The sequence below is a fragment of the Galeopterus variegatus genome, unplaced genomic scaffold (genome assembly GCF_000696425.1).
Source record: "Galeopterus variegatus unplaced genomic scaffold, G_variegatus-3.0.2 Scaffold4040, whole genome shotgun sequence".
Taxonomy (NCBI): domain Eukaryota; kingdom Metazoa; phylum Chordata; class Mammalia; order Dermoptera; family Cynocephalidae; genus Galeopterus; species Galeopterus variegatus.
In genome coordinates, this window is record NW_007730151.1 from 179030 (window position 1) to 192754 (window position 13725).

Genomic DNA, 13725 nt, shown 5'->3' on the forward strand with positions numbered 1-13725 from the left:
TCACTATTTCAGCAAAACATTATAGCAGAATTAGCTAAAAGAAAAAAAAATGCCAGATAATCTACTCAAAATAAATAGGAAACAGGAAAACCATCCCACAAGAAGGACATGTAGCTACTGATTTCAAAGCCATGTGCCCTGGTTCTTACATGTGAGTCTTGGAAATGTCCATATTAATAGTTCCATCAGTTAGACCGGTAGGTAGGCAGAGGACAGACAGATACATAGTAGGTAAGTGGAGATACAGATACACAGACAGATAAAATCAAATGTTGGTAAGTTAGAACAATTCATGGAATTTTATGATATGGGCCACCTGGAAAACATCATCAGGAAGAACAAATTTGGACACAGAGGACAAAAACAGCCTACGAATTGTTGGGATGCTTTATACTTGAAGTAGCCTGTCATTTTCTTTTCTGAATCCTCTCTGGTGATTGCCTGGAATGAATTTAAGCAATGGCATTTCTGCTAAAAGACTGGGTTTGAACATAGACAGAATACCAAACAGACGCAAATAAATGGTGTATGCCCAAGTGTTTTTTTGTTTCTTTGGTTGGTTGTTTTAAATATGTGAAGTAAACACAAAAGACGGTGTGCTTTGAAGTGGTGTGGTTAAGGGAGGTAGTTGTGTGATGGCTACTCAAATCCTGCGGAAATGCGAGTCTAATTGTTTTTTGTATGAACACATCTGTCGGGTTAGATAGATGGCAAGAGTCTGGATGGCAGAGACCACAGCTTATCTCTTTTTATCCCTAAAATGGCAACACTCAACACATAACAGAAGCTGAGTGAGTACAAAGGATAAGGAAACATACCATCGCCCCATCCCCATGTTGATGAAATGAAGCTGCACAGTCTGCTCCAGCAGCCACAGATGGTGAACTGAGAACAAGAGGACTCTGGTGGCAGTTCTGGCCAATTCATAACATAGAAGAGTGTATTAAATTATCTTTATGTTTCTCACTAACATTAGAATTTTATTCCTTATATCTACATACCAATTTAATCCACATTATCAGAAATCAGCATTAAGATGTAATTACTTTTACCATTTTATGATACTTATTAAAATTTTCAATAACATGAAAGGATGCTAAAGGCTAGAAGGAAGCAGCTTTAGAAAAATTTTAAATTCTCTCGCACTCACAAAATCATATTGCAAACCTGAAAATAGAGATTGCACAGCCAGTGGTCCAAGTCCAGGCAAATCACATCTTCAATTTCCCTGAAGTTGCCAAGGTTCTGGTCATAATGTCCCTGGGGGAGGGGACACTTGAATTTTCCCTCCACTGCATCAAAGTTGTTATCACACAAAGGGAAGACTGCCCAACCCACAACCAGGTCAAGGCAAGCTGACGTCCCACGAAGGAGGAAAAGTTCAAACAAGAAAGTCATGCCCGGTTTCACATCTTTCTTTTGAGGGAGTACCTAGGAAAGACATTAAAACAAGGGAAGATTGGGATGTTTGATTTCTAGAAACACATTGTATTCAGTGATGCCTGTAGAAAACTTCGAATTAAGTAAAAAGTTGTTCTGTGCTCCTGTTGTTTGCCCTTGAAAACTCACCACCAGATGTATTTACATAAATAATCCGTTCAGCCCCAGGTAATTGAGCAACAATATTACCATGAAAATGGGACCCAAACAAGACAAATTCAACATTGCCAGTTCAAGATTCTGCAATTTATGAGCTTTAGAAATCAAGCTTGTAACACATTAGCTAATGTGATATACTGTATTTTCCTTTCTCGTTGCTTGAGCTGGTACCACTATTGTACGACTATTTCTATATTCCATCATAGTGATTCTTTTACATGCCCGTCATTCATCTCTGTATCACTCACCTGCCCAGAACAAGTGCTTTGCACAGAATAAATGCTTTTTAAAAAGTGGTTGAACAAACTATTACACTCCAGAGAAACTAATCTTACCCATAAAGATAATCTGAAGTATTATTACAAGGCTCACCTCTTGAAGGAAAAAGAGTCTCATTTAATTTTGTGACTACTCTGTTTATTTCATTGACACTATAATGCATGTCATTGTATAAACAATTTGTCAGTGTTAAATAAATACTACTAGGTATAAAGATGACTACAGTGACCAGGCCGGCCAAGTCGCTCTTCGATTCCCCAGGTGTAGAGATGGAGCTTATCTCTCAGTTTTAAAAAATAATAATAATTTTAGCACATGAATAATCTTTTCTTTTAAAAAAATAGATTACAGCCTTGGATTTTTAAAAATTTTGTACAAAGAATTATAAACAAAGATAAAAACTTGCCTAAGACTGATATTTTATAACAATGTATTTAGCCAAAACTATGCAGGTATATTTTATACGATTTATGTAAATATTGCAAGACTTAGTTTAGATATAAAATTAAACAGAGTCATCTGCTGAAAAATGCCATAACCCTGTGGCAGCTGCTATTAAACCATTAACAAGATCAGGTTTCATTTAAACCAGATTTACCATTTTCTTCAACAGCCCATGGGAAAGCTAAAAACATTAGGCACAAATTACTGACAAAAGAGATCCTTAATCAAGCCGTACTTTTCATTGGACTAGTTGGCTGGGAGTAACCTTTCTGATAAGAGAATAAAAGCTAAATGAGTAGGACACGGAGAAATGGAGTCAGAAACCTGATTTGGGCCATTGTTTAAAAACAGAGTTGAACTGATGCTATTAATAATAATTTCATCTATTTCTATCCCTGCATTTAGAAATCAAAACTAGTGCCCCTTTAATACTAAACTGGTCTTATTCAGCAAAACTTCCAAAGTAGATGAAGTAAGAATCTGACCAATACCAAACCCATTTGGATCATTAATTTTGTTGTATTCTTGGGCAAGTAGTTAAGTTTCCATGCACTTGAATTTTCTCATCAATAAAAAACAGGGAGGGCCAGCCTGGTGGCGCACTCGGTAGAGTGTGGCACTTGGGAGCGCGGCGTCGCTCCCGCCAAGGGTTCGGATCCCATATAGAGACCGGTCCGCTCACTGGTTGAGCTCAGTGCAGGCGCGATACCGAGGGTTGCAATCCTGTTGCCAGTTGCAGTACGGGCACGACAACGAGGGTTGAAATCCCGTTACCGGTCACGAAAAAAGACAAAAAGGAAAAAAAAAAAAAAAAACAGGGATATATCTTCCTCAGAGACATGATGCAATTATCAACTTAGATGGTAAATATAAGAATACTCAGAAAAATATAAAATACACATTATTTATTTATTTATTTATTCATTCATTCATTTATTCATTCGTTCATTCATTCATTTATTTTTAAACTTTATCCCAACTAGTTAGATAATAGTCTATTTAGATAATAAATAATAGTTTAGATAATAGTTTATTTTAATAAAGAAGGAAAGAACATATTCAAGGTTAAAACACATCTGCGAACATGCAAAACCCCAGCATCCTTCTGGCATAAGAAACAGTTCAAGACTATCAAGCATATGAACACCATGCAGTTGTGTCACCTGCAGCAATGCACGAAAGGAACTTCATCTCAGCCTTGTCTACAAGATAGAGAAGTCACATGCAACTACCCTGACAGCTCCCAAAATAAACAAATACATGAACAAGACCAAACCTAGTCACTAATACCAATTGAAAAAGAAGATAAAAGCAAATAAATTATAAATAAAGGGATTTACTTTATGGGCCAACAATTGCCTTAACTTCCTTATTCTTCTGGTGTCTTTCTCTGGCTGCGTGTTGCAGGGGAGTTCTTTTGCTCTGTAATATCCAGCTTGGGATGCATTCTTTCCCTCTTTGGTAAGGAAGATCACTAAGTTTCACTGTATCTCTCAGAAAATTCCTTTCACAAACTTGAATATTTCCACAGCTATACTATGATGTGACATTTTCATGAGCATTCTTCATTAGCTTTGTAATTAAGTTCTACATATTAAAAGAAATAAATGTATCAGTCTCCCGCAACTACTAATGCCTTCTCAGCATCAGAGTCCCAGTAGTTGGAGGTTGCAACGTCCTCTGAACACTTTATCTTCTGAGCACCGTGAAGAGCACTCCTTCGGAAGGAAGAGATACTATGGAGCTGGATTTCAGTGAATAACGTAAGAGTAATGCACCTTCCATATCACAATAAGTACATATGAAAGGTGGGTGGAGAACAAGTAGAAACCAAGAGGCAAAGAAGAATTTTGAAGACTGACTGTTGAATGGAGGACTGGAAATGAAAGCAAAATTCTTTCCACCTGGACACCAAATATTTTTAAATTAAATCAGTCCAGAGAGGACTAGTGTAAATATGTAAAATGACAAAAATTCATATTCATAAAGTATTGTTCATATTTCCAGACTTTCAATTTTTTGTAATGATTATTCTTATAATCAGAAAAACATTGATAAAATGACTTCAAAAACAGAGGGTCTTCAAAGTCCTGCCTCTGGTTATGTTAAAGATGGTAACCATTGACCAACATTCCCACCATAACAAAGAGGAAACACCATTTAAGTTACAAAATTATGCATATTTTTTAACCCAACAGGAAGCTGAGGACACAAAGAAATTTAGAGGAAACTAAATCTCAGAGAGGGATAAACCTTTCATACATGAGCTAGGACTAGAAGCAGCTTTAATCTGGGGGAGCAAATAAAGAAGCAGACCTGTCACCGAGTGGGGGATTTTGCAGGGGAAAGGAGAAACTGGCTGAACTTTTAACAATCTTGTGCTAATGGGGCATACTGAATACATATGAGCCCCAGACACAGAGCAAGTCCTCACCTTGGGACTTTTACCAAGGTCTCAGCAGCATGTGGGCAAGAGGGTCTAGATGGAAAGGCGAAAAGAGATTTCCAGTGTCACAGAAATCTTGGGGCATGGCAGGAGAGCAGAGCAGAATCTCACAGTTACATGGGGCTTGGACACCAAGCCCAGCTGGAAGGAGGGGCCTTTAACTTAATGCTTTTGGAATCAGTGGTAAATAAAACTAAGTAAACTGCAACCCAAACCCAACTTAGCTCAATTCCTGATTTGAGCAGAGACCAGCCCCTTGTGGGGGATAAATATTTTCTACCTCAGTCTCTACAATTCATTTTTACACAATGTCTGGCATACAATACACAATTATGAGACATCCATACAAGCAGGAAAACGTGACGCACAGACAAAAGAAAACCAGTCAATAGAAACTGACCCACAGGTGACTCAAATGTTAGAATTAACTAAGACTTTAAACAATCATTATAGTTAGGATAAAAAATTAGAGGAAAAGATGAAAATAATTGGTGAAAAGTTGGAATATTTCGACAGAGAACTTTTTAAAAGTTTTAAAACAGAAACAAAATATTTAAAGTGACAAAATTATTAAATGGGCTTAACAGTAGAAATGGATACAACAAAAAAAAAAGGATAGGTGAATTCTAGGAGAAGTCAATAGAAGTTATACCAACGGAAGCACAGGGCAAAAAGAGTGAAGAGAAACAGGCCGGAGCATGAAAGACCTGTGGGATAATAATAAACAGTCAAACACACATGTAACTTGTGTCCTAAAAGAAAAAGAGAAAGAAAATGGTACGGAAAAAAATATGTGAAAATATAATGGCTGAGAGTTTTGCAAAATTAATGAAAGACATCAATCTACAAAATCAAGAAGCTTGGAAGATCTCAAGCAAAAGTAAAACAAACAAAATAACACCTAGGCATATTATAGTCAAATTGACAGAAAGATAAAGAGAAAATCTTAAAGGCTCATCGATGATATCTAAGAAAAACTTATTATTGACTGTCAAAGGGAGATACTTAGTCAAGTATCCATATCTCCTTATCATAAAATCCTGAATTTAATAAAATAAAAAATCTAACAAAATAAAATTATTATACATTGTAGGGAAAATCTAACTTTCATTTCTTTGCCCAGCTTCTTTGCTCTGCACTCTGGTCACAAAAAGTTACTTTTATCTCCGGCACAAAAAGTTCCCAGAAATTTTGGTTTACTATAAGTGCCCCCCTCGGGTACATGGTTGGCTGTTTCTTGCCTAACTGACATATTACAAACTTATGTTTACCACATAAATTGTAATTCCTTAGCACACATTCAAGACCTTAATACAGCCTCACTACAGTCTTACTCCCTAGTTTTTTCCTATTAAATACATACTTAAATACATATTAACATATATGATATAAACACAAGCATATTAAACACTGTCAAAATTATTATTGTTAAAATTATGTTCTCAAATGCCTGCACACACACACACACACACACACACACACACACACACACACACAATAACTGCAAAAATATATATGTTGTCATAGCAACCTCTTCATCAGCAAATCCATTTTTCTCCCCCAAAGTTTGCTTATTATAACCAAATAATCTTGTCTTCAGCTTGGACAAGACCTTGGAGATGATCTTTTCTAATCCATAGGTTTTTAAGCAGACATATAGGCAGAGATACCAATGGGACCCAGACATAGGCTTGGGGACAATGTTGGCAGATAAAGGGTGTGGGACATAAATCAAAAGGTGTCTTCTAGGTCTCAAATGAATAGGGAATAGGGTAGTCAAGGAAGTAAGTTAATATAATTAATTTTCATTTAGAAACAGCAAAACGTTCTTGAGGAGGCAGACAACTCTGGACAAATGAGTGGGAGTCAAGGCCACAGCGCAGGGTAATCTGGGTTATCCAGCGAGAGCTTTATAGTGCCCTTATCTTCTCCTTCATTCCTTGGCCAAGATAAATAAGTAGATAAATTAGTTCTAATCCCCAGTCTTCCTGCCGTGGGACAAAATGAACTAATTATTCTTGGAAACTTATCTTGGCCCAGGGATTGAGGACAGAGCGTGGCAGGAGCTATAACTACCACAGCCTTGAGTAGAAGAGAGAGATTCTTACTTTCTACACCACTAGAAAACCAGTGCTATCGTGCTGAACGTAGTCATTCCAGATCTCTGTTTTAGGAAATTTTTTTTGTTTTAATTCTTTAATCTGAACAGTTAACATTTATTTACTAAATGCAAAGCACATTTTAAAGCACTGTATCCTCATTAACTCAGTTGCTACATAATCCTGTGCAGTAGATTCTATCATTGACCCAATTTTATAAATGAGGCAACTGAGAAAAAGAAAGACTTAGACGTAGGTCACACAAAGCAGATGCAGAGGGCAGAGCAGGGACTTGATTCTGGGCCACCTGCCCCAGAGCCACTCCTGATGCGTCCTGAATGTAGGAGGGGCCGACCTCCAGCAGCCCACCTTAGATTCACGCTGAGGTGCCTTCAGGTCATTCTGCTCTATCCTATTGCTGTTCTTCATGATTCCTACAAACTGAGAAGCCAGGGCTCTTCCTCCAGATGTTTCTCTGTATCCAGCCTGTTCTTTCCTAAATTGCTCACTTTGGGTTCAAGTACCCAAAACAAACATAGAGCTTACTGAGAAAAAACAATTTTTACCCCAATACAATACAGGATCCTCAGAGAATGAGTCTTTCTGAAGGGCTAAATTCACAAGATAGCTGACCAATTAATAATTCCTAATAAAAATCCTTCTTAAATGAAGGGCCAATTCTATGATCTCTCAAACCTAAAGCTCCTGAATATAATTTCATGATTTCTCAATAACTAATTTAGTAATTTGAGAAACACCAATTATCATACTATAATGTCCTCAAGGCTCTAAACTTGCAGTCCCCAAAATTAAGTTTGTATAAGAATTACCCATGGGTGCTTATTAAAAGTGCAGATTTCCAAGACGCATGCTCACCACTAAATCAGCAAATGTGGAATGGGGCTGGGGACTCTGAGTTTTAGCACGCATGCTGAGCCAATTGTGAACCAGAGGGGGTGTCAGCCCACACTTTGAGAATCACCTCCCAATATGGATTGTGAACCAGAGGGGGTGTCAGCCCAATTGTGAACCAGAGGGGGTGTCAGCCCACACTTTGAGAATCACCTCCCAATATGGATACAAAGATAAGCAAGACAGGCTTTGAATCCTTGACCATTGATTGATTTCCACTGCTAACGACAAGTATATTTCTGTTTAAAATCTGACTGAATCATACTTGAATAATTACTGGCTAAACAATATGACCTTTTTACCATTTTCCATCAAACATGACAGAAATCAAGAGGAAATATATGGCATGTCATCTCATTATATCGCAATTCCATTTCCTGACCTCAACCTCAATATGTCATAACTCATCTCTTCACATGCTGCTCAAATGTTCAACCAAGAATGTTTCACACTAGAGAGATGGGAAAATCTAATTGAATGTTTAATATAGAAAATTCAGTTCTGGGATTCTTGCTTCTTTTTTTTACTGTGAAAACAAAAGTTAAATTTTCTTTTCAGTTTCTCCTTGTTAGGCAAAAGATAGATCTTTCCCTTCACTGTCCCTGAGAGTTGAACACATTGGGGAAAAATTGGGCACAGCCCATTACTTTTACAAACCCCAGTGAGTGAGCCTCGATACACAAAAAGATGGCATTTCTGAACATCTGCAGCCTGATTAGATCAAAGACCAACAAATTACCCAACAAATGGTTTCACAAGGAGCATGTAAATGTATCATTTGTAAGAGAGAAAACTTTTGGCAATAACTCCTAATCAACATTTTCCCTCTGGGCAGCCCACATTGCCCCAAAGATACCTAGCAATGAAGTTGATGCCTGTGCAGCACTCTGTACTCTACAAAGCCCTTACATGCACCCTATCAAGTTTGATCTGCATGTCAGCTCTGTTATGTTGTGGACATTAGCCCATTTTACAGGTGATTGAAAAAAGGTTTAATAGAGTAAAGATTTGCTCATGTTTCCCCAGCTACCAAATTGCTGATTTGACTATGCAAAAAGCCATATCCCACTTTGCTGCTTCCCTCCAATCATTCATTCATTCACACGCATTTATTAAATGTCCATTTTTGTGCTTAAGCACTATTTTTGGCACGGAGGACAAAAATAATTTAGTAAGACAAACAGGCTTCCTAATCTCATTGAGCTATAATGTGGTGGGGGAGGGAATAAGCAATGAACAAAGAAAAAAGACCTTAAACAAAGAAATAAGACCTTATCAGTAGGGACAAATGATTAACCCACCACAACTGACATTGAAATAATAAAAATAAACATTGATGGACCAGAAAATGACTAGAGGAGAAGGTTATTCTCTAAGAAACTCTTGTCTAAAGGAGCACATTTTACCCTAAGAGCAGCCATGTGAAGGTTTGAAGAAGCAGCCTGTTGAATAGGAAATCACAATAATTTCAGTGGCCCTGCAGGGAGGATGAGCTCAGCGTGTTCAAAGAAGGAAAGTGAGGTAGGAATGAAATACACAGCAGAAAACTAGGATAAAATAAGATTAGGCAGTGGGACAGAGGCCAAATCACATAAGGTTTGAAGGCCCACATAAGGAATTTGGATTTTATTCTAAATGCAATGAAGATCTCAATGCAATGGAAGATTTTAAGCAGGGGCTTGACATGATCTGATGTGCAGTTTACTAGATGGACCTTTATTGGTCCTTAAGTTTAGTGACATTTTTGTTTAAACATAAATCCTTTTCCTGCCATTGCCAAAAGCTTTGAAAGCCACATCAGTTCAAAGTCATTGACTATTGCTTGGTATATGAGACAGATGGACGGAAAGAGATAGCCAGATCTACACTTTGCAATTAACAGGCCGTGTGACCTTAGAGACATTCTTTGTCCTACTCAGTCCTAGGTGACTTCACTCGGTGTTCATATGAGAATTAATGCCTTAAAAGTAATTGTAAAGCATTTTTTATAGATGTAGAAATATTAAAACATATTCCCTCAGAATGTGAGTGAGTTCAGATATAGAAGCAAGTTCCTACTCTTGAGAGAATTCAAAATGATTTGATTGTTGAATTGCATGCCACGTGAACAAGAACTACTCTTTTGCAACTAGGGCATTCTCAACTCTGAATACATTGGATGCAAACAGAGGTAGAAAACAGACACAAAGGGCAAAGATGGATTTATGGCATTTTGAAAGCATTCCCAATAACATAAAACCCCAAATATTTTCTAATGTTAAATAAATTCAACTAAAAGACAGTCACTAGTTGTCTATTTGAAGACCTCAGTGTCACTCTTCAGAATTCTTAGGTTTGTTCATTCATTTAAAAAATATCTATTGAAACAGCCATATTTCTAGATGCTGGCAATACAGCAGCAAACAAAACAGAACAAAGTCCCTACTCCCAAGAAGCTTACATTCTTGTGCTGCTAAACATTATTAAGATCCAATGACCACCTGCCAAAGTCACGTAATATAATAGCCTTCTTCCCAAATGTTAGTTTGCTACATGATACTGAGTCTGTCTTTTGAGAGACAGAAGAGAGAGACTGAAAAGACAGAGATTTTCCTTTAGAAAAAGATGTAAGTCTGGTAAAAACACAAAGAAAAAGTAAAGGAATTGATGGATAATTTACAGATATGGAAACCAATATATGGGTTGCTTCCCTTAGGCAGGTTGTGTGAAGTTGGCATTGATAGTGAATAGTGATGTAATTGCATCTAGTGATGTAATTGTATATAGTGATGTAATTGCATGCAGTCATGTAATTGGCACACAGCAGGCATTCAATAAATGCTACTCTACCTCACAGCATCTAGTAGCAAGGAGTGGAAACAAAACAGAATCAAATTTAGTGTAAACTGAGTTTTCTCAGAGGAGAGAATTAAGAAAGGAGTAATTAAAACTTCTTGAAGGAATGTTCTGAAGGGCTGGAGAAACCTAACATACACAGGAAAGCAGAGAACATTGTATATGGACGATCATTATCATAATGATTAAAACAACCATAGCTACCAGATATTCTCTCCATGAAACCCGTCATGCTAAACAATTTATATATCATATTATTTAATACTCATAAAATTCCTCTGAAATAGCTATTAAATTTCCATTTTATAGATGAGGGGATTGACACCAGGGTGTTTAAATCATTTTCCTAAAGCTTTGAATGATGTAAGTAGCAGAGCCAGGATTCGAACTCTGGTCAGCTTCATTCTAAACATGTTCTCTTAACAGCTACACTTTGGGCCACGTTTTTCATTGTTTATTTTGGTGGAGGGGAGGGGCAGTGTCTCATTACTCCATCGGAGCCTCCTCTGTGTAGTGGGAAGTGAGTTGGGGTGAGTTAGGAGAGACCACTGCTGAGAGGAGAATGCCCAGCGAACACGAGCCACTCAGGAAGAGTCACTTGCCATTAAGGTTCTTACAAGTCTGGGGGACCCCTTAACCAGCAGAAGTGACCTTTTCAAGAACTGACAAAAAGGGCTTTCCTTCAACTGATATAATGAAAAATTTCTAAGGCTGAACAACATAATGTACTCCAAGCCTCTCCATTATTAATGATTAATAATCAATAATCAATAAAAGAAATCATGCTCAGGCTATAGTTTTCCTAAGACCATTCCTTCCTATGAGTTATTAAAATCATTTCAATTCTTAGATATTAAATGTCACACAGAAAATAACCTCTTGCAAAATGTTGGGTTCATCATATTTTAAGAATGAATACTTAAGGTAATTTTAATCAGTTTCTGATATATGCAGCTTTCAGAAAACACCTCAGGGAAGAGCATGGTAACCATGACTAATAATGACAAGTATATGAACTGTATTCTTCATGTGCATATCAGAATCAGAGCATTACTGAAGTACTTGACCATCTGAAGTACTTAGGAAGCTTTAAATAAAAAATAAATTTGCCTGTTTCACTGAAATTGAGCATTCTTTTTGGGGGCATAAAACTTCAAACTTATTAATTTCATGGCTATAATTTAAAATGAATGCCAGTACTAGCTAGATGACTATATGATAAGTGTCTTAGAATTTCAAGAAAAGGCACTAAATTTTTTACAGTATTTGTATTTCATTCTCAGTATAATAAAAATATGCCACCCTTTTAATAATAAATAAAATTCTCAGTTTGATTTACATGCATGGATTAAATGTCATGTTTGAAAAGTTGCTATTTTATTCATATTGAATTTCCCTCCAGTCAAACAAGAATGGTGCCCATATACTTCTATATAATGATACCTTGGCACGTTGATATATAAATATTAACTGGTTGATATACTCTAAAATATTCTACAGATCAGAAAATAGTCTGGTAGCACAGTGAGTTTAAGTGAGGTTTGCTCTGGAGCTTCTAAGGTGCCTATGTGGACCCTACAATTAGCCAGAACCTCCTCCGTATGATGTGGCTGCACCAAAGGAACAGAGTGGGCCAGACCTCTCCCTGTCACAACTTTAGCTTATTTCAGAGATGCCAGATTTACCTGTTAATTTCTGAAAGGTTGAAGTCTTTTGCTGCTCCTTTTTGTCCATTGGAAAAAAGGGACAATTTATTGTTACCAGGACTTCATGAGCCCCTGTGTTAGTGTGTTAGGTCTGCCATGACAACATACCACAGCCTGGGGTGCTGCGACAACAGAAACTTATTTCCTCACAATTGGAGAGACCAATTCCAAGATCCAGGTGTCAGCAGGGCTGCTTTCTCCTGAGGTCTGTCTCCTTGGCTTGTAGGTGCTGTCTTCTCCCTGTGTCCTCACATGGTCCTCCCTCTGTGTGTATCCTGTCCTCATCTCCTCTTCTTATAAGGACACAAGTCAGATTGAAGTAAGACGCACCCTAATGATCTCATTTTAATTTAATTACCTCTTTAAAGATCCTCTCTCCAAATACAGTCACATTCTTAGGGCTTCAACATGTGAAGTTGGTGGGGGGACAAAATTCATCCCATAACAGTCCCCTTTTGATCCATTTCCATCTCCCACACCTACCTTTTTACATATGCATAGCGTAACTAAAGGATAAACCATTTCACTCAAAACCCAAATGCCTTTTGGATGATCCAAAGATGAATATAAAAATAGGATGATTTTTGTTTTCCCTTGAAAGCATACAAGGTTCAATCTGTGGAAGCTGCATTTGTGAGCACTTTCAGGGAACGGCCCTGACTTTATTTCTCCAGCACTCGATTTAGTATCCAGTATGGAGAAGGGGCTAAATAACTTCTTTAGTCATCTACTACTGCATAACAAACTACTCCAAAACTTAGTGGCTCAAAACAGCAATATTTACTGTATCTCTCAATTACGCAGATCAGGAATTCAGGCACAACTCAGGAAAATAACTCATCTCCACACGGCGTCAACTGGGGCCACTTGGGCTGCTCTTCAACTGATGGCTGGGCTGAAATAGAGGGTCCAGGATGGCTTCGCTCTCATGCCCTCCTCCTTGGCAAGAATAAATGGAAGGGTTGGCTAAGCTNGCAAAATTGTGTCTGTAGGTGTGTATGTACAGTTGTGTGGGTGTGAACATAGGTGGGTGTGTAGAGATGTGTGTATGTGTGTGTGTGTGTGTGTGCACTTGTCTGGGGAGAAGGTGGTGTAGGCCTGCAGAGGACCTGCTGCCCCATTGTCAGGTGAACTCAGGCATGCCGAGGGCACATGCTTGTGCCATCAGCAGTTCAACCACCCTGGTGTCCTGTATCCAAGGCCAGGATCCTTTGCACCACTTGCCAGGCCAACTTCTTCAGTCAAAGCACCACTTCCTCTGCACAGACCTTGGTAGCTCCCAGCCTGCTCTGAACCGTGTCCCAGCCTGGGGTGCTGCGACAACAGAAACTTATTTCCTCACATTTCGAGAGACCAATTCCAAGATCCAGGTGTCAGCAGGGCTGCTTTCTCCTGAGGTCTGTCT

At 38.0% G+C, this 13725-nt stretch overlaps 1 protein-coding gene across 1 annotated transcript in view; it reads right to left on the reverse strand.

Annotated features, from left to right (window-relative positions):
• LOC103602182 overlaps nt 1–13725 on the reverse strand; it is a gene marked incomplete at its 3' end in the record, with an annotated part of 161050 nt that overhangs the window by 143455 nt on the left and 3870 nt on the right. The window contains 1 exon segment of the mRNA XM_008586599.1: nt 1161–1431. Within this exon segment, the coding sequence (XP_008584821.1) occupies nt 1161–1431 (271 nt within the window).